Consider the following 22,781-nt stretch of genomic DNA (forward strand, 5'->3'; position numbering starts at 1 on the left):
TTATAGACCCCACCCTCATTCCAAAACCTTTGAATTGAAAATTATTTAGTGCCTTTTCCCAATTTGATTGAAAACATATTTATGTTGCAAGCTTAGATTTTAAATCTCCAGTAATTAAGAAAATTAATTTTTAATATTTGTTTTTTTTTTTTTATTAATACCAAGGCAACTATATATTGTAAATTTTAAAGAATAGTATTAAGAATGTGAAAAAATAACGAAAAAAAACTTTTGTCAAAGACTTTCCAAATTATATTGAGTGTAAGAAAAAAAATGATGATATACATTTCATTTTCATAAATCGTTATGAACCGAAGATATTTAGCTTTAGTATTGAACTTTTTTTCTTTAGTTTGTATAATTTGTATAATTTATAATCGATATTATTTATAAATTATAAATTATAAAAAATAATTTATTAACTTAAGATTAAAATCATAAAAAAACATATATAAATTCCAACTAATTTATTTTTATTTACAATAATATTGTAAAATATATTAAAATAATAAAAAAGAAATACGCATCAGATGAAACATCTAAACAATATTTTTTTTATTTTTTAGAGTTTTTTTCAAGAACCATGGGGTATTTAGAATAAGTTTTCAAGATTCAAAATACATACCAAGAAACATGGATTTTTCAAGAATACTTTTTTAGATAATTTGCACCAATGCAAAGTCCGCTGCTGCTATTCATATCTTATCCCTCAATAGGGCCAATCAATGACTATAAGCTTAAACAACTTCATCATTGGATACGACGCTAATGGTTATCAATTCAAAATGGTGATGTACGCCAGAGATGAACAACAACACAATGAGATGCTTTCGTTGCAGTACTGATCGGGTGTTATCGTGAGAGCCCGACACATTCAGACACATCAGGAAGGATATCCAGGAGAGAACCCCTAGATCAACAGGCATATCAAGCAGGTTTAAATAACATTCACACTGACGCAGCTGCTAAGGCAATAAGCAAATATAGTGTGAACAAAGTTCTCGTAGTTCATCCCTCCCCATCTATCGCAGCTGAAGGAGCGTCACGACAACCAGAGTAGTTTCGGCTCAACTACGCTCGGGATATTGCAGTCGCCTAAATTCTTATTGGACGGCTATCGATCGCGCCGTGGAAGATATTTGCCCAGTATGCGACATGGGCCCGCACGACACACTGCAACTTTTCAACTGCCCCGCCAAACCTACTCATCTAACTACAGTAGATCTGTGGTTACATCCCATCGAAGCAGCCACTTTCCTAGAACTGGATATAGACCCAGAGCCAGATTGAGCAAAGGAACGAACACACAAACATACAATAATAAACACAGTTACAACAACAAAGAAGACTTTCTGTACACAAACATGAAATGTGAGTAAATTTTAAAATTTTTTTTATTATTTTATTCGTAAGTTATGAATATGCAACAAACAAAAAAGAATCGATCGGCTTTGCCGATAGCTAAATGCCCTTCTATGCCTGTACAAAAACGTATTTTTATTCAACTGACAGATCCAATCAACACAGTCTTCAGAAAAAATACATATTCCTTTAAATATTACAAGAACGCCAATTGGAAGAAGTTTTTGTGGAATTCCGGGCCATTATGAAGGGATGTATTAGGGATAAAACTATGGCCTTGTAATAGAGACCACAAAAACTACCTCCAGGAGAAAAAAACGAACCTAACTGCAGCTTGTGGGGGAGATGTATGAAGGAGTGGCCTTCAACATTGGCATATTCATACTTCCCGAGATATGGGTCTTGACTTTTTTCGAAAATGTAATGGCGATATACCTTGTTTAGGGTCACCCCTCGGATCGTTTTGACATTTTTAACACAGTAAATCTTTTTTATCCTGGTCTCATACAGTTTTTCTGCTGGCAGCCACTCCACTCGGAGACCTTGAGGTACATTGTGATCATCCTGACTATTGAAATGTGTGTGTTGTAGAGATGATGATGTTGTTGTGATGTGATAAGGTGTGTGATGGGTTATTTGTTAGTGGATGAAGAATGTGCCTATGTATATTGTTGAAAAGGTGTACCGGCTGTGGGCCTTGAGATTTCCGGCCAGATTGACTTCGATACCTTGCAACCAGGTACGTCTTGCCAAATTCTTACGGTTTGCATAAAACTGGCAGAGTTTGCCGAGAAGTAGCAGAGCGGTGGCTTGACATAGTCCTCCACCATAAGGTCTGATGACTGGGAGCCTCGCCTTGCTAATTCATCAACAATCTCAATCCCTTCAACATTGCAGTGCCCTGGAATCCAACAAAGGTTAACGCTTACAAGTTTCTAAGATTGACCTACAAATTTGAACGATCCTAGATTTAATAGTATAAAATCCTAGCGCCTTGAGGGCCGCCTGACTATCTACATAGACTGTGACTGTCATGCCTGCGTGGTCCGTCATTCCTACCACTAATTCTAGAGCCTTCAATGCTGCAAAGACTTCCGCCTGAAAAACACTACAATTTGTACTAAACTTGAATGAGCGTTTAATGGTTAGCTCTTCGCAGTACATCCACGCTCCAGTACCTTTATTTATCCTTGAACCATCAGTAAAGATGGAAAGGCTATCGGGTAGTGGTCTGCCATGCTCCCATGCACTTCTAACAGGGATAATTACCTTCGCTGCATCAAAGTCCAGTGAAGGCGAGATGTAGTCGCCATGCTAGCATGTCCAGACCCTGAAGAGCGCCACTGGTTAAGCTCCTTGAGCCTCAAGGCATTACGGGATGCTTGATACTGAGTCGGTCGAGTCCATACTTCCCGATATATGGTTCTTGATTTTTTCGGAAAATTTTCAACCCGATGCGATAGGCGGCCCATTTAATTGGATAAGAGACATTGAAGTGGATTCGCAAATCTTCTATTTATGAAAGACTCCTTTTACAAGATACCTTTTTAGGAGCTCTTCTATCTAAAGAAGTCCTTTTTCCTCCTATCTGTACTAAAACCCTTTTAATATGTTATCTTTTTAGAGAAGATCATTAAAGAGGGCTTTCTGAAGAAGAGCCTTTTGTCTATAGAATACCGCTTTATGATGACTTCAGCTATAAAAAACCCTTTGGAAGTCTCTTAATCATAGCAGACCCCTTTTGTAAGTGTTCTATCAATGGGGGATCGTATATGGGATATTCTATTTCTGACGTGACGCCCTAAAAGAGGTTTCCTGTCTATCTATAGAAGGCTTCTTTATGAGGTATTCATCTTTAGAACCATTCTTCTATCTATATGTGACCTTTTTAAGAGGTCTTCTATTCACAACAGGCCCTTTTAGAAAGTATTCTATCAATTAAGAATCCCAACATGAGGTCTTCTGTCTATATGTAACCCTTATAGGTCTGCTGTTTATAGGAGTCCTTCTCTATCTATATAATATAGAGAATATTAAACCGTAGAATATCCTTTAGAGGAACTTTATCAGGTCTTCTATGAAACACCAGCTTTGGCAGCTGGTGTTCTTCTGTAGACTGTACGAATGCTTTGGGGGCCCTGAAATCAATCTTCACTTTGTGTTGCGGATGAAAAAGCGGATGAACTGGCACGTTGCGGATCGGAGTCAACAGAAATCGCGATCGATAACTCCATCAAGCCACCCTTGTGCCACTATATGAGACGGATAGAACAAGGATATCTGGACAGGGTCCGTCAAAATTGGCAAAATGTACCCGGCTGTAACGTATCTAGGGCAATCAGACCAGTCCCTTCAAAACCAAGAAACGCATCACTACTCTCAATGAAGAAATCCGATCTGAGACTAACAGTTGGAATAATCACGGGTCATTGCAGAATAAGATCAATGACTGGCAAATGGGAAAGAAATTTAATTGCTGACTTATTGCAGGCTGTGTGAAAATGAAGAAGAAATAGAGACAATCCAGCCCCTATTATGTCGCTGTTCAATGCTTATGTCCAGAAGATTGCGTACCATGGATGAACGTACGATCCAATCGCTAACAGCCTTTTGCAAAACCGAGACAACAAGTCTGCTCTTCCTCTCCAAAGGCTTGTGATGGCTCTAACGGAGCGGCTCCGAGTGGAGTGGCTGTCTATTATTACAGCGGCGCATCCTTTAACCTAACCTAACTGTATCTTTGTACTGTATATACAACTGCACCATTGTGAATGCCATCCATCCTAGCTGTACATTTGGACCTCTCTCTCTCCCTCTGTAAATCAAGATGATCTCTCCTGACGAGCCTGGGCGAGGGAAGACTCTCTACTAGATCGTGGCAGGGTTGCTCATGGTAGCGACACTCAAGCAGGTACTGCATCGACAACATCTTGATGTATTGGTGCACCGGTAAAATCATCGCTTCCTCACGAAGATGGTCCACTCTCGCTTGATGAGGCACCCTGTTGTAATCCCCAGGTCGGCATTCTGTTAGGTTTGAATATTCTTCCACTGAGTAGCGATGACATTTGCATACCACGCTGGGGCCGCATAGCTTACTACAGACCGGCCAATTGCTATGTTAGAGGGTCAACAAGGTTTCTTTGTCAGCACTCCAAGTGCTGCCGGCCAGCGACTTGAGGACCTTGTTCCTACGTCTGATCTTATCGCAAATATCTGTGGTTTGCGCGGACGTCTTAAACATGTTATCGAACGTTACACCCAATATTTTGGGGTAGTTTGTGGTCGGAATCAGTAACACCATCGACCAATATGTTCAGTGATCGCCTCATTTCAGTCGTCCGAGTGGTGAACAGTGTGGCAGTAGACTTAGCGGCGGATATTTTCATATTCCTCAGATGGAAGAACTGCACTAGGTCACCTATGTAAACAGTTCACCTATCACATATGTCACCGACGATAGGACCCGACGCCAAGATTGTACAATCATCCGGATACATTACGATTTCTATGCCGTCTGGAGGGTGTGGAATTTCAGAAAAATAGAGGTTAAACAGTTCCGGAGATATCACTCCTCCTTGGGGAACTCCCTGTTTCACTCTACGGGTTTTGGACAACTTGTTTATGAATTCCACAAACGACTGGCGCCCGAACATATAGTTAATTACGCAACGTTTCAAACACGGCTGGAGGGTAGTCTTCTCTATATCCTCGAACAGCTTGGCATGGTTGTCGGTATCGAAGGCCTTCGACAGGTCAAAAGCCACCATGACTGTTCGCTTGTATCGACCTGTCCTGTTCCAGTTGCTTAAGCATTACCATCGATATTCGGTGTCGACCCAACGCTTTGGATGATTTCGCGTTTCGGATCACATCTGCAACATCGGTCATCGTAAATTATGGTGGTACCTCCTCGCCTGGGAGGGCTCTTCTTATATGGCGTAGTACACTTTTCGCCCTATCACTCTCGGGGTGCTCTATAAACAGCCGCTTAAAATAACACGCGTAGAACGCAGTAAGATTAGTCCAAAAGTTCCCCAAATGCATTAACAACCTTAACAAGAAATCTAGAGATTGTTTTTATGACGGTATCTCGAATTTACCTTAGCAAAAACAATGGTACTCCAAAGACCGGTTTCAACTAGTGACTGTCTGACAGTCTGGTTTAGCTTTGCTGATGATTGCTAGTCGAAGGACGTCAGAAGATGATGGTTTTTCAGTCGGCCCAACCACCTTGACTTCCTTACAGTCTGTGGAAGTTCCTACAACAGATTGTCCCTCTGCTTTACCCTTACCTTCCGGGTTTAAGTCGGACTTAGAAACTGACCCCTTTTTGTCAATTGTTGTTGTTGTAGCAGCATGAAATCTACAAAGAAGCATAGGTTTGATGCTATGTTGGCAGCCGCTGGCGGAAACGCTATGGTTACGGGTTAATCCGTTACAAAAGATAACGCTACCGTGGGATTTTCACTTTGTCAATTGATCTCCTTTATGGATCACTTTCGGTTTGGGGTATATTTTTACCCTTCGATTTCGAAACCCAAGTTGAAATTGACTCCACCACGTTGCTATAGTCAACTTCTTTAGAAAGATATTATCCACCTAAAACTCGCGTTGAGGTTCTTTCGTTCTTTCGAATTTTCTCATGTACCTGAGGTTACTTCCGATGAAGAAGAAATAAAATTGGGGTTTCTTCTCAAAAATGTTCGAATCTTTGACTTCTTTGCAGGTCCGTCCTTTGAGCCATTGACAGTTGTTGGAGTCTTTCCACGAATTTTCGAAGGTTCATCACGACACTTTTATAGATATATGTTTCTTTAACTTCTCTGGCAGGTCTGTCCTTTGACCGGTATCTGCCGATAAAGCAGTAACTGAGACTGGGGTTGCTAACAATTGGGGCCCTGAGTATGAGTAAGTGCCTTTTCCTTCATCTTTCTTAGTAGATTTAACCTTGATGGTGGCGTCCAGCTGGTCGTCGGTCAAGGTCAGATTAAACAATATGTCCTTCGTTTATGTGTATTTGTTCTTCTCTTCTGGAACAAGCCTTCCCCCACCTCCCATTATTTCGGTCCTGCCAGCCGTAGGCCAGTTTGCACCAAACTTGCCTATAAAAGCACGCTTGCTCTCAGAAAGGGTCTATAAAATCACGCTTCCTTTCAGAAAGGGTTTATAGAATAACCCTACCTTTCAGAAAGGGTCTATTGGAAAAGCCATCCTTTCAGAAAGGATCCACATAAGCACCCTTACTTTCAGAAAGGACCCACAGAAGCACCCTTACTTTCAGAAAGGGTCTATAGCAGTAGCCTTCCTTTCAGAATGGGTCTATAGAAGCACCGATCCTTTCAGAAAGCTTCTATAGAAGCACCCTTCCTCTCAGAAAGGGCCTACAAAAGCACGCTTCCTTTCAGAAAGGGTCTATAGAAGCACCGATCCGTTCAGAAAGGTTCTATAGAAGCACCCTTCTTTTCAGAAAGGGTCTATAGAATCCCCTTCCTTTCAGAAAAGGCCTATTGAAGGACTATTCCTTTCAGAAAGGATCTATTGAAGTACCCTTCTTTTCAGAAAGCGTCTATAGAAGCACCCTTCCTTTCCAGAAGGGTCTATAGGAGAACCCATACTTTCAGAAAGGGTCTATAGAAGCACCCTTCCTTTCAGAAAGGATCCACAAAAGCACCCTTACTTTCAGAAAGGGTCTATAGCAGTAGCCTTCCTTTCAGAATGGGTCTATAAAAGCACGCTTCCTTTCAGAAAGGGTCTATAGAAGCACCGATCCGTTCAGAAAGGTTCTATAGAAGCACCCTTCTTTTCAGAAAGGGTCTATAGAATCCCCTTCCTTTCAGAAAAGGCCTATTGAAGGACTATTCCTTTCAGAAAGGATCTATTGAAGTACCCTTCTTTTCAGAAAGCGTCTATAGAAGCACCCTTCCTTTCCAGAAGGGTCTATAGGAGAACCCATACTTTCAGAAAGGGTCTATAGAAGCACCCTTCCTTTCAGAAAGGATCCACAAAAGCACCCCTTACTTTCAGAAAGGGTCTATAGCAGTAGCCTTCCTTTCAGAATGGGTCTATAAAAGCACCGATCCTTTCAGAAAACTTCTATAGAGCACCCTTCCTCCCAGAAAAGGTCTATAGAAGCACCCTTCCTTTCCGGAAGGGTCTATAGGAGAACCCATCCTTTCAGAAAGGGTCTATAGAAACACCCTTCTTTTCAGAAAGGTTCCACAGAAGCACTCCTACTTTCAGAAAGGGTCTATAGAAGTAGTCTTCCTTTCAGAATGGGTCTATAGAAGCACCGATCCTTTCAGAAAGGTTCTACAGAAGCATCCTTCTTTTCAGAAAGGGTCTATAGAATCACCCTTCCTTTCAGAAAAAGTATATTGAAGAACTCTTCCTTTCAGAAAGGATCTATAGAAGCACCATTGCTTTCAGAAAGGGTCTATAGAAGCACCCTTACTTTCAGAAAGGATCCACAGAAGCACCCTTACTTTCAGAAAGGGCCTATAGCGGTAGCCTTCCTTTCAGAATGGGTCTATAGAAGCACCGATCCTTTCAGAAAGCCTCTATAGAAGCACCCTTACTCTCAGAAATGGTCCTAAAAAGCACCATTCCTTTCCGGAAGGGTCTATAGAAGAACTCATCCTTTCAGAAAGGGTCTATAGAAGCAGCCTTTTTTCAGAAAGGATCCACAGAAGCACTCTTACTTTCAGAAAGGATCCACAGAAGCACCCTTACTTTCAGAAAGGGCCTATAGCAGTAGCCTTCCTCTCAGAAAGGGTCTATAGAAGCACCCTTCCTTTCCGGAAGGGTCTATAGAATCACCCTTGCTTTCAGAAAGGGTCTTTTGAAGCACTCTTCCTTTCAGAAAGGATCTATTAAGCACCCTTCCTTTCAGAAAGCATCTATAAAAGCACCATTCCTTTCCGGAAGGGTCTATAGGAGAACCCATCCTTTCAGAAAGGGTCTATAGAAGCACCCTTCCTTTCAGAAAGGATCCACAGAAGCAGCCTTACTTTCAGAAAGGGTCTATAGAAGTAGCCTTCCTTTCAGAATGGGTCTATAGAAGCACCTTTCTTTTCAGAAAGGGTCTATAGAAGTAGCCTTCCTTTCCGAAAGGGTCTATTAAAGCACTCTTCCTTTCTGAAAGGATCTATTGAAGCACCCTTCCTTTCAAAAAGCGTCTATAGAAGCACCCTTCCTTTCAGAAAGGGTCTATATATATTATTGTAATCAAGACGCAAGGTCTAGCTTCGGTGAAAAATTCAAATCAATCGTTGAACAGTCCTTAAAGTGCACTTAAGCGAATAAAGTTTTATAGGGAAAACACTCGAAGAAGTTTTCCATTATCGACATGATTTAAGTTTGAGACAAAAGATTTGACCTGGCAGTCACTCATTCGTTCCGATAGATATTGTGTCCACCAGCGATTTTAGTTGGTCACAGTAGGATTTGCTTCCGGTCCATTATGTTTAGATGTATCGAATAGACCTTATGTAAAAATTTCAAATCGAATTAAGCGAAAATTTGGAATTTTTGTGAGAAGGACGTATTCGATTTTTTCCCGATGTAAACCTTCTTGGATCTTGATGTGGGTTTGATTTGAAAAAAATCAGAGCAAGTGGTATGGTTTTCATCTGTCATTTTAATTGTTGCGGCAGTGTTTTTAAAGTTTTAAGGAAGTATTTTCCTTGCCCCAAAAAATTGTTATTGTCGAAATATGGCCCGTGAGATCAATAAAAAACTTCAGAACGGTCCGAAAAATGATCCTAAAGTGTACTTTTGGGAAATTTTAGAGCTTTTATGTGGGATGTTGTGTGAGAACCGATTTATAACTGAATTTGATCAAATCGGTTACCCGCTTCCAGACCTACCTTGTGCACCATTTTATAGAAAATTTTTTAAATTTTGTGTGGGTAGTTACCCGAAGGAGTGGTATTTTTAACAGCATCTCTTCGTCTATCTTTCCCTATAAGGAATAAAACGACGTTTCTTTATTTTTTTTTTTTAAATTATTATTTAATCTTTATTGTGACATACATATATTTTCTACATAAAAAATATAAAAAAATATTAACTTAAATATTTTTTTGTTTACAAATTTGGCGATAGCATTTTTTTCTTTCTTTATCATCTCGTCTTTGATGATTTGGATATATTTAATAACAAGCTTACAAAACTACAGAAACCTTTTATTAAAAATATATATAAAATATAAAAAAATAAACAATATACCCAGTATTAATTAATTACAGCCCCGTTTAAATACAATCTTCAGGTGGTTATAATGGTCATTTAAGGTGGGAATGAAGGTGAAGGGTTCAAAAACCATACATCCTGATTATGAATAGAAACTCCCCGTGAGTTTTGTCTCTCCGTCGTTTCAACTTAAAAGAAAAATGGGAGAAAACTCACGGGAAGTTGATATTCATGATGGGGATGATAGTTTCTGCTGGACTCTTTATAACCCGCATTTGATTGCGTATCAAAATATAGAAGCCTTAAAATCCTTTTTTTGGGGAAAATAAGGCCACTATAGTGATATTTGAATATAAATATATAACACTAAACTTATGTCTTGGAGTGTGTGTGTGAGTGTTCAACTATAGCTCTAAATAATATAATAAATTAATACAGAAATTTTAGGGGTCGATTATGGATATCAACCTAAATTCAGTTGCATTGCCCACAACACATTTAGTAATAGAATTATCTCTTTCCGCATTAAAATTTATACTTTTTTACAATTAAATTAATGGCTGAAGATTCAAAACACTGATATTGCTTAAATTTGACAAAAATGTCCGTCATTTTACTCATTTTAATTGTATTTTCTCTTCTGGCAACGCAACTACAGTTGAGTTGCTATCGATAATCGACCCATTAATGTCATGGTAGGAGGAGGAGTTATTTTTGTAAAGTTAAGAAAGTAATGAAACATATCCAAAGAACGTAGGGAGGGGGGAAATGAATTCCCTAATATTGGGGATTTGTTGGGAATTTTTGTATTGAATCGAAAGCCGTACATTGGGTGGAATAGTTTGCAAACTTAAGGTTCCAAAAAACTTCATTTAAGAATTTTTTCCTGTAAAATTGAAAGTTACAAAATTGGGGATAAAATCCCTTTTTAAGGAACATATTTCTGAGGTATTAGGGATTTTCTTTTTGGGAATTTTTATATCAAATACTTATCTTTTGCTCCTATGAGTTACTGTATCAATTCTGTATGTGTTCCTTTTAATAAAATAAAATCGCTATCTTGGGGATTTTAAAATCCCAACACGGGATATGTACAAAAATCGAATTTTTATATTTTTCTGGTTTTTGGCTTCAAAACGAATTTATTAAAGAGCTCAAATCATATGTGCACATTTTTTTACAGAATTATCAATTCCCAAATGGGGAACTTTAAAATCCCCATGTGGGAGTTTTTTGCTTTAATAAAAATGGCTGAACATTTTTGGGTATTTTTGGTAGATAGTGGCCAACTTACACATTCGCAATCAAAAACAAATGTTTTGAGGCAATAAAAACCAAAATTCCAAAAATGGGGATTTTCAAAATCCCAATTAGGGATTTTTGTTTCCTTTATTTTTCTGTTTTCTGGTCGATATTTTTACTCGTATGAGTTGCTGCTTTAATCCTAAGTATGTTCCTTTGAAAAAAATTAAAATCCCGATTTTGGGGATTTTAAAATCGCAATGGGGTATGTCTGGAAAATCTAATTTTTAGAATCTTTTCATTATTTTTGGCTACTAAACGACCTTATTTGAGTGCTAAAATAATTTTTGGACATTTTCCCCAACAAATTTTCAATTCCCAAATGGGGAAGTATAAAATCCCCATGTGGGAGTTTTTTGTTTTAATGAAAATTAGCGAAAATTTTGTATATTTTTTGATAGATAGTGGCCAACATTCACATTCTCAATCAACACCAAATGTTTTAAGGCTATAAAACCCAAGTTCACAAAACTGGGGATTTTAAAAATTCCAATAGGGATTCCTTTTTCCCTTATTTTTTCTGTTTTCTGGTCGATATTTTTACTCGTATGAGTTGTTGCTTTAATCCAAAGTATGTTCCTTTGAAAAACGATTTTGGGGATTTTAAAATCCCAATGGGGTATGTCTGGAAAATCTAATTTTTAAAAATCTTTTTATTATTTTTGGCTACTAAACGACCTTATTTGAGAGCTAAAATAATTTTTGGAATTTTGTGCTATAAAGTGACCAACATTTCACATTCTTAATCAACACCAAATATGTCAAGGCTATAAAACCTAAATTCCCAAAATGGGGATTTTAAAAATCCCAAATTCTTTTTTCCTTTATTTTTCTGCTTTCTAGTCGATATTTTTACTCCTATGAGTTGCTGCATTAATCCAAAGTATGTTCCTTTGACAAACCATCAAAATCCCGATTTTGGGGATTTTAAAATACCAATAGGGTATGTCTTGGAAAATCTATTTGTGATCATATTTTTCTTGCTTTTGGCTGCTAAATGACTGTAATAGAGTTCTTAAATCATTTATGGACATTTTCCTGTAGAATTGTCAATTCCCAACTGGGTAACAAAAAATCCCCATATGGCATTTTTTTTATTTTAACGCAAAATGTACGGAATATTTGAATTTTGTGTTTCTTTTTACGATCTAAGCAACCAATTTCAAATTTCCTTTCTAAAATTTCTTTATAAAATCAAAATTCCATTTTGGGTATTTTATTGGAAATACTAAAAAAAATTGGTCATTTCAGTAGGGGAAATTTTTTGGGAACATTTTTGTTAAATTTTTTCTTTTTTAGTACAAGAAGTGTTTAAATTTCTGAGTTGCTGCATTAATCCAAAGTATGTTCCTTTGACAAACCATCAAAATCCCGATTTTGGGGATTTTAAAATACCTATAGGGTATGTCTTGGAAATCTATTTGTGATCATATTTTTCTTGCTTTTGGCTGCTAAATGACTGTAATAGAGTTCTTAAATCATTTATGGACATTTTCCTGTAGAATTGTCAATTCCCAACTGTGGAACTATAAATCCCCATATGGGAGTTTTTTATTTTAATGTAAAATGTTCGGATTATTTGAATTTTGTGTTTCTTTTTACGATCTAAGCAACCAATTCCAAATTTTCTTTCTAAAATTTCTTTATAAAATCAAAATTCCATTTTGGGTATTTTATTGGAAATACTAAAAAAATTGGTCATTTTAGTAGGGGAAATTTTTTGGGAACATTTTTGTTAAAATTTTTCTTTTTTAGTACTAGAAGAGTTTAAATTTTCTTTTCAAATATTTTGGTTATAAAATCAAAATTCCAATTTGGGTATTTTATTGGATAATATAATCCCCAAATGTGAAATTGGTCATTTTTGGAGGGGGATTTTTTATGAAATTTTTTGTTGAAATTTTTATTTTTCTTTTTTTTAGTACTAGAAGTGTTACACTCCTCTACTTTGTTGGTCAATATTTCCCTATATTTCTTTCAAAATCCCCAATGTGGGGAAATAAAAATCCCCAAATTAGAAAAAACTTAATAAGTTATGAATTTTGATATATAAATTTTGATAAGAACCTATCTTATGAAAGATTGCCAATGCAAAACATCATTTTCTTGCAAATTCCCCCCTAACTCTTTTCACAATCCTCAAGTGGGGAAATAAAAATTCCCATAAACAAAATATTCAGTATCGTTGATAATAAAATGTTGGCTAAGAGTTGTGTTTGGCATGGTTATCATCACATAACACCATTATCATGAAATTTCCCCCATATTTTTTTCAAAATCCCCAAAAATTTGCAAAAATATCTATTCCCCGCCATATCCCCAATTATGGGAAAAATTGTTACAAATGCCCAAGTTGGGAAATAAAAATATGCTTATAGGAGAAATGTTTTCAGAAGTAATTTTAAATCGTATTTCCCACTTGTTTTACCCTTCAAAATATCAAAAAAATCCCCAACTAGTGGGATAATAATCAGGGTTATCATGAATAAAAAATCCGTGCGGAATTTTTCCCTTTCACCAATTTCATAATTTTTTATTTTCATATAATTGTCCAGGACAATCACGAATAAAAATTCCGTGCGGAATTTTTCCCCTTTCCCAAATTTCAGAATTTTTTATTTCCATATTTATGTCTACAAAGAGAGAGAGAGAGAATATTTTTGTCGATTCGGCAAGAATATTCCTTATATAAGTGATTTTTGTAGTTTTCAAATTTTTAAAATAATTTCACTTTTTTAAAATTATTTCCCCTGCGGAAACTTCCGAGGGAAATATTCATGATAACCCTGAATATCACTGGTATAGTTTTTATGACATTTCCTTTGGTTTTTCCCTCGCACCTAGGGACATTTTTACAACATTTCCCCGAGGAGTACGTTTCCCTTTGTTTCATTTACTTCCTTAAACTGTACAAAATTCCCCAAAATAGTGATCCAACCTACATTCTTAAATTTCTTTTAACCTAAAAAATATAAAAATAATTTGCGCTGACTTTTGTTGCGTGGAATAGTTTCGTTTGGTTGGCAATTTATATGGAAAGTGTTTTGCGCTGGAGGTGTTGAGTTGGTTATTAGTTACTCATTTCTTATAACCATAACTGTTAATGGCTTCATATTCCTTTTCAGCCTGCACCAGCAGTTTATACCAATCGATACCATTAAAGCGTGGTTCTTTACGTGTTCCCCCATAGACGGCTGGCAAACACTCGGGACTCATATGTTTATACAGAGATTGACGATCGGTGCCATGGAAATAGATACGTGAACGTAATTTTTCCCGCAAGAAAGGTTTGAACAGGGAAAATACAACATTGAAGATTTTCGGTTGATTAACAACATGAATGGCCTTGACACGTAACGGCACCGAATCTTGCAGCCAGTCGACAATACGTTTAGCAAAGGCTGGTGTAAATTGCCAGGTTTGTTGTAAGCTCAGACCATCCATATCGAAGATTACGACAACACCATTGATTTGGGTTTCTGGCTCCCACATTGCAGCCTCAAGGTATAGGACGGCGGCCTTGAAAACTTCATCCAAGGCAACTTGCTTGTGTTTCCAATTTTCTAAAGGGAGAAAAGAGACATGATTAGTTTGAAAAGTTGAACTTGGAATTAACACCACTTACTTCCCAACTCTAATACAGCCACACGTCTTCCCAATTGATCACGATTTGGAAATACCACAATGACATTGTGATCAAAGACATTTTTCTCATTGCTGGGTTTCAAGTCCTTGTAAACATCGGCATGTTTAACTTTAAAGGAATAGTAATTTTTGATCTGTAAGAAGAAGAAGCAGATTTTTTATTGAATCTTATAATATTCCAAGTATCGACACCAGAAATGTCCAAAGACGTAACCCTCAACGTAACCTTTGAGGGGTTACGTCTTTGGCGATTTCAGCTGACGACATGTTTCGAACTTACCAGCTTAAAAGCACTATCTGGATAATATTTACAGACTCTAAGGAAACGCAAGAGGAAAAGATCATCACGGGGGCAGCTTAATGTGGGTTCACCTGGAATTAAAAAATATATAATTTTTTAAATAAATTTATAAATTAAAAAAAAAAAACAAGTAAGAACGGCGTTAAGTTCGGCCGGGCCGAACTTGTTATACCCTCCACCACAAGTTGTATTGAAGTAAAATGGAATAATTAGTTTCCTTTCGTGTATGAAGAAGACTTAATACTAAATTTCAGCAATTTTGGTAAAACAATGTGAGGCACCATTCTATGGGGGCTATTTCAAAACGTCGATCTATACAGACAAATTTCTGACGGAAAGTTTTTAGGCTCAAAGAAGACTAAATACCAAATTTCCTATATTTCGGTAAGAGAATCAAGAAGTACACACTTTTATATCACATTGGAGACTAAATACCAAATTTCAGCCATTTTATGTGGAATATTAAAGACACAACATTCAAAATACGAAAAATCGGGAGATACCTTTCCATGGGGGCTATATATGGGCGTGGACCGATACTGACAAATGTAAAGGGGAAGTTTGAGTACCCCCAACGAAGTCTAAATACCAAGTTTCAGACATTTCGGTAGAATATTCAGGTCACAACGTTCAAAATACCGAAAATCGGGAGGTACCGTTCTATGGGGGCTATATGAAGGCATGGACCGATACCGACAATGTTCCTGGGGGAATGTTTTATACCACCAACGTAGACTAAGTACCAAATTTCAGCCATTTCGGTGTGATAATGTAGCTAAAACCTTAAAAATACCGAAAATCGGGAGGTACCGTTCTATGGGGGCTATATGAAAGTGTGGACCGATACCGACAAAATTCTGGGGGAAAGTTTTATACCCCTAAAGAAGACTACGTACCAAGTTTCAGCCATTTTGGTAGGATAATGAAGCTAAAACCTTAAAAATACCGAAAATCGGGAGGTACCGTTCTATGGGGGCTATATGAAGGTGTGGACCGATACCGACAAAATTCTGGGGAAAAGTTTAATACCCCTAAAGAAGACTACGTACCAAATTTCAGCCATTTTGGTAGGATAATGAAGCTAAAACCTTAAAAATACCGAAAATCGGGAGGTACCGTTCTATGGGGGCTATATGAAGGTGTGGACCGATACCGACAAAATTCTGGGGAAAAGTTTAATACCCCTAAAGAAGACTACGTACCAAATTTCAGCCATTTTGGTAGGATAATGAAGCTAAAACCTTAAAAATACCGAAAATCGGGAGTTACAGTTCTATGGGGGCTATATGAAGGTGTGGACCGATACCGACAAAATTCTGGGGGAGAGTTTTATACCCCTAAAGAAGACTACGTACCAAATTTCAGCCATTTTGGTAGGATAATGAAGCTAAAACCTTAAAAATACCGAAAATCGGGAGGTACCGTTCTATGGGGGCTATATCAAAACGTGGACCGATATATCCCATTTTCAATACCAACCATCCTGCAAGTAATAAAAACTTCTGTACCAAATTTTGACTCTCTATCTTTTAAATTGCGAGCTGTATCTTGATTTCAACAGACAGACGGACGGACGGACAGACGGACATGGTCAAATCGACATAGAATTTTATGCTGATCAATAATATATATACTTTATAGGGTCTCCGACGAATATTTCGATGTGTTACAAACGGAATGACAAATTTAATTATACCCTCCATATGGTGGAGGGTATAATAAAATCTGGGGAATATGACAACCATTTGTTGTTTCTAAAACAGAATCTAGAAGGATAAGAAAACGTGTACAAGTTGAGAAGGGTTAGATTTTTTGCCGTTGAAACTGACAGATACTTCGGCATCTCTATAAAGTTCCCTGATTAGAGTGTTACAATTTAAAGAGGAATGCCTTTATATATTATGGCGCTCCACATAGCATCTCGGTAGACGTTGTCAAAAGCTGATTCAAAATCCACGAATAAGATATACAGAGGTGAATTTAGTTCTGTGGACTGTTCATTAATTATACGTAAGGTGTTGATATGATCTGTACACGAACGACCAGGGCGAAACCCCGCTTGTTCCTTCCACAAAATCAAATCGAGCACAGGAGATATATGCTGAAGCAGAAGTTGAGCTATAAATTTTCTTATTACATTTAATAATAGGTGTGTACGATAGATAACTTTCCCAGCAATAATTACTCAGCAAGTTCCAGCAACCTCTCTCAATGAATTTTACTCTTTCAAACTCTCTCAAGCAAGAAAAATTTCAGAAAGTTATCGAACAACATTTTGCAAAAACTTGCAAGAAACTCAGCTGTAGAGTTGTACAATCTAGTTCATTTAAAAGATCTAGTTCAATAGTTCAGCTCTTTTAGCTGAACTAGTTCAGTAATCTAGTTCATATGTCAATATCCAGTTCAATCATTCGGATCCACTACCTTGATCCAAAACATAAACAAACACATCACATTACGAGGGCATGACATAACACAGACGACGGCGTCACTTTATGCATTTGTGAACGACATGTTGAATCGTTCGTTCGTTGATCGTTTTTCGTGGATATTTCGGTTGGCGCTCAGTGAACTATTGAACTATATTGACTGATTTAGTTCATACGCTCTTTTCGATGAATCGTTCAATTGAACTAGTTCGTTCATGAACTATACAACTCTACTCAGCTGTTTCCGAAAATGTATGAAAATTGTTTTTGTTTCATTTGATATTTTAAACCAAATGAAACGAAAAAATAAATTTTAAAATTGCACTGGGTGAGATCAACTTTTTTGATAGTATGTATAACTGTGGTACCTTCTTCTTCTTCTTTGGGAAAGAAATTTGTCTCCTACACGTCTCTAATGATAGGGGTAACAACTTGCGCCATGGTTTCCGCCCCATACCGAAGTAGTTCCGAGGGTATGTTGTCCGGAGCTGCTGCCTTGGTATTTTTAAGTGAATTCAGGGTTGTTATTACTTCTTCATATGTAGGTGGATCTGTATTTGCGTCTGCATTTATCTCTACGGGCTTAACAATATTTGACAAACCCCAAAAAAAACTATACAAAACTTTTCATCCGCAAATCTCACGTGTTTAATCTCACTGCATCAGTTCGAGGTCTCATGCGGTCTCATGCAGTGCCGTCACCGTTTGATTTCGAATCAAAATATCTCAACGACCGTAAAGGTCATCCAACTAATAAAAAACAGAAAGCAATCTGAACGTGTTTTATCGTGAACTACATCCAAATGTTTACAATTATGATTTTTTTGCCGCCGCTGCCAACACATTTAAGATGTGATTTATGAGATATTTTACTACAGCATTTATGGGTTGGTTCAATGTTAATGAACGTAAAAAATATGCAAAACTTTTTTTAACCAGAGAGTTCGCACACGAGTTAATGATATGGAATGAGAAAACGACACGATCTTGAACTTGAAATTGTAATGTAACTAACGTCTTTAAATATGCAAAAACAATTTAGATGCTAATTTTGATAGAGATGAACTTTATCTTAATACAATCCTTATAACCTTCTTTATGTGGATTTATCCAGTGGATTTATTAAATCCGGAAAGAAAGCTCCCCGTCACCTGTAGCTAGCAACTTTGAACAGGAGGAGGAAGTCTTGCCTTCATTGTACAGCTGTCTGTCACCAATACAGACCTAGCTATCTCGATTGGACTTGACTCTAGTGATTCAACCATGGAATTTATGGGGGTAGCAGTGAAGTGTGGAACTGACGAGGTAGTGTTGCATAATGTGTACATACAGCCGATGAATAGTTGTGCTTCTCGCTTTTGGAGGACAATAACCGTCTGTTGCTAGGGGACTGCAATGCTTATCATGAGCTTTGATATAACATCCTAGGCAATGACGCAATGAATGAAGGGTAAAGACGCCCCTACGAGGATATTGACACAGGTCGTCCGACATCAAAGAGACGTGTTCTGAAACCACATTATTTCGTTAGACCATTAACATACCACTGGAATTCATAACCTCAGTTTTCTGAACTATGGAAAAAAATGTGATCCCCGAACATTGGAATTATGAATAAATATATAAAAAATAAAAAAAATATTGGAAAGTTTCAGAGAATTTACCAATCACTGCTATAACAGCTTCGGAGAGCTAGCTGCCCATTCCCTCAAATCCTCGGGTAACTGAGAAAATTTCTGGGACATTATGGGACTGTCGAAGACGCTCACTACATGCCTGAAATCAACGAAATTTCCCAGCAGATGTGACGGGAATAGCAAATGAGCGTGATGAAGGTCGCCATACGAACCCTGAAGACCCAAAAGTTAACGAACTTACACTTGAAGTCAACAGGCTAGTAGGCGAATAAATTGATAGGAGGAAAAAGTGGCTAGACTATCAGAATATCGAATCCGGAAAAGAAGTACGATAAGAAGTGTGCCGTTATTTTAACCAGCAGTTTATAGAGTACCCCTACAGTGATAGGGCGAAGAGGAGTTACTACGACGCATAAAGCCCTCCCAGCCGAATAGATAACACCACAATTTACGATGACCGATGTTGCAGACGTCATCCGAAACGCGAAATCATCCAAAGCGTTGGGCCCATACCGAATATCGATGGTAATGCTTAAGCAACTGGATGAACCCGAAGTTGGGTATTTAAAAAGTTACCTCAACCTATCGTTAGCTACCCATATTGAACCTGAAACCTGGAAAGTTGGCAGGGTGGTCCCGCAACTGAAGTCAGCCAAGGATGCCAGCTGAGGTGAATCGTACAGACCGATTTCCCTTTAGCCGCTAAAATCAAAGTTTCCAGAGACACTACTCCCTCCATGATGAGAAACAGGTTCCCACTTGCCCAACATCAGCATGGATTCCGGAAAATTCACAAGAGCACTACTCACCATATCCACACATATCAGTCGAGGACTGAACCAGACAAGACCACGCTACGTAACAGTTATGGTGGCTCTTGACCTATGGACGCCCTTCCATATTAGGGCAAGCTTTTCAAAGACATAGAGAAGACTATAATTTCTAGCGACAAGTTTCCTGCAGTTTACTGGGATAGGCTTGCTGGGGCAGGATTTGTCACAGAGAACTTATATTGAAGTGACTGAGAGTGAAAGGTAGGGTTTTTGGTTACAAATTCTGTCTACACCTCAACACGCTACAATGTCTTAATCTACTTACACCACCTTATGTCACCTTTTTCGGAGAGTGGAGACGTTCTTTGAAGAACGAGCCAAGGAATTATGGCATAATGAATCAAGGTGCAACGTGTCAAGGGCCATTTGGCCGACTCTATTAACAAACAGAACAACTTCACTCTTAAACTTGAGCAAATAAGAAATCAGGGTATTGACGGGAGTCATTACCGGTCATTGCAACATCCGAGCTTTTATCGGCAAATGACAGGATGATGGCGTGGATTATTGCAGGCTCTGTGAAGATGAGGAGGAAACGGAGACTATTGAGCATATTTTATGTCGTTGCCCGATGTTAACTCGAAAGCGATATAGATTAACAGGAGTATGCTTTACTCCAAGCTTAACCTTCTACTCAAACATGGAACCAACAATCATAAATAACATCATCAAAAATTTGAATTGGATGGGACGGCGCGACCCATAAGCGTAACAGTTTTCTACCATCACCAAATAAACCATCCTCCTTTCTTCATTACATTTTCATCTTTAATAATCCATTTATTATTACTATCCCAACCACACCCTCTTTTCTTTACTTTTCTCTTATTTTGTCTTTTCAGGTACTTCTGAACTTCTTTTTCTGTTTATGGATGATCACAATGGACCGAAAGGTCTCCGAGTGGCGTACTCAATATACATATATTGACTACACATCCCCTAACCTAACCTACACCACTTACCAGTGGTTGGTTACGGCTGGTTCGTCTTAAAGGCAGCTATGTACTTCTGTGCTACTACTGTGTGGATGGCAACGATTTTCCGGAATATGTAGTTGTCGCAGTCGATAATATATCAGACCCCATGACAGTACTCTCCGAGATATAATTGCCGCAGTCGATAATATATCAGACCCCATGACAGTACTCTCCGAGATATAATTGCGAATCCTGATAGGTTAAATTTTTACATAGCTGAATTTGTGCAGTTCTTCCATCTGAGGAATGTGAAGTGAAATTACAGAAAAAATATATTTTTATTTTTTTATACTGAATTAAAATTTGTACAAATCCACTAATACGCTGTTCACCACCTGGCCGACTGAAATTAGGCTCCCCTGAAAATATTTGTTGATGGTGACCTGATTCCGAACATTTCGAACACTACCACAAGATATTAGGTGTAGCGTTGTGAGATCAGAAGTAGGAACACTTGGGGTGCTGACAAAGAAACCTTGTTGACCTCTTACAATGCAATAGGCCGTTCTGTGATAACCCAGCAAACCAATCGTACCGACATCTTAACGAAAGTTGTATGAAGTGGTTAACATAATTTCGGAACGAAATGTCGGAGCGACATCGTATCGATTTCGATCCGATTTCGTAACGAAATCTAAAGAAAATCCTTGGGAAATTCGGAAAGAAATTTCTTTCCGACATTCGTTCCGAAATCGGTACAAAATCTGAACTATTTCCGCTCCGAAAAATCGTTTAGAAATCGGAACGAAATCTGAACGACGTTGCTTCTGAAATTGTTCAGACGTGTCGGACATCCGACATTTGGTTTGCTGGGAAGATATGCGGCGCCAGTGTGGTATGCAAATGTTGGCGCTACGCAGTAGAAGAATATTCAAACCTGCCCAAATGTCGTCCGGAGGACTGCAGCAGGGTGTCTCCTTCTGAATCCAGTGGACAATCTTCATAAGGAGATGTAGTTTTACCGGCAAAGCAGACTGGTTTTAGCCCAGATAAAATCAGGACGATTGATGGCACAATACCCAACGCATGTCCTGCATGTGGATTGGTACCGCACGACTCGCTGCATTTGTTTAGCTTACCCTATTCACCAGTCTCCTGATTCGTTATAGACGCAGCCATTCCAGGTTGCCGATTTTTTGAATATGTATCCAGGGAAACCTGAACCCTGAATAAAATATACGAATGAACTGCGTTGCCATAACAAGAACAACGATAAAGGCCTCGGCACAATCGGTCCGCTGTGTCGCGTCACGCGTTAGAAACAACAACCAAATAAAAGCACCAAAAGAAAACTTGGCATCACTCATATTAATTTCCTGCGGTTGTCATTTTTGACGCGTAAAAGCCCTCGGCACATACGAAGCGTTGAATGACACTTTGTGAAACACTATGTCTCAAAAAATTAAAAACAATGTTATTGTGGAAATAGCAAGCCTAAGTCCCGGTGGGGACTTCGATTTAAGAACACACAATTTCATGAAACTTTTTAATGAAATTCACGTTAGTGTGGACCGGGACTAATTGTATAGTTTTTTTGGAGAACAAAGTTGCAAAGTAGAAAAATTCCTTTTTTGGGTCATTTTATTTTTTATTTTTAATAAAATACAACCTTTTGGCTTGCTTTGGTTCCTTTAATGGCGGACAAATTCAATTGTTTTGGCAAATCAGCTAATTGCTTGCTGGTTTTTGCAGGGATGCACAGTGGTCCCACTTGTATGGAAAAGAGTGCCAAAAATAGTTCTAATCGAGCTACCGCCTCCAAATTTTAAACGTATGTTTATAACAAGCCCAAAAGATAGAAAACCATTTTTAGTGGATGTAGGTCCATATTTGGGTATAGCTCCCATAGAAATGTACCGCCCGATTTGTGGTATTTTGACCAAATTAACCAAACGAATTTGGATGTTATTTTGCATTTTGAGTTCTGAGTGAATAAACTACTTCCCTGCAATAAATATTCAATATAGATCCACGTTTAGGTATAGCCGCCATATAAATGTATTTTAGCGAAATTTTCCAACTGATTTGGCTGTAATTTGGCATTTTGAGTTCTGAGTGAACCAAATACCTACATGCAACAAATGGTCAATATCGGTCTACGT

The 22,781-nt window shown here is 38.0% G+C and overlaps 1 protein-coding gene and 1 long non-coding RNA gene across 6 annotated transcripts in view; one reads left to right on the plus strand and one right to left on the minus strand.

The window, feature by feature from the left end:
• Nucleotides 1-566: 566 nt before the first annotated feature.
• LOC141393815 (uncharacterized) lies at nt 567-20,975 on the plus strand. Its single transcript, XR_012410195.1, has 2 exons — nt 567-1,371; nt 20,545-20,975. It is a non-coding gene; the product is annotated as an uncharacterized lncRNA (long non-coding RNA).
• The window catches only part of LOC141393814 (alpha-tocopherol transfer protein-like), a 63,756-nt gene continuing 52,346 nt past the window's right edge, over nt 11,372-22,781 (minus strand). For all 5 annotated transcript variants that reach the window (XM_073967321.1, XM_073967320.1, XM_073967318.1 and 2 more), the window contains 3 exons: nt 14,783-14,874; nt 14,483-14,636; nt 11,372-14,420 (listed from right to left, as the gene is read on the minus strand). In XM_073967321.1, the coding sequence (XP_073823422.1) occupies nt 13,936-14,420; nt 14,483-14,636; nt 14,783-14,874 (731 nt within the window). In that variant the 3' untranslated portion in view covers nt 11,372-13,935. The remainder of the gene's footprint in view (nt 14,421-14,482; nt 14,637-14,782; nt 14,875-22,781) is intronic.

The sequence above is a fragment of the Musca autumnalis genome, unplaced genomic scaffold (assembly GCF_047663935.1).
Source record: "Musca autumnalis isolate F117 unplaced genomic scaffold, ASM4766393v1 scaffold_2, whole genome shotgun sequence".
Lineage (NCBI taxonomy): Eukaryota > Metazoa > Arthropoda > Insecta > Diptera > Muscidae > Musca > Musca autumnalis.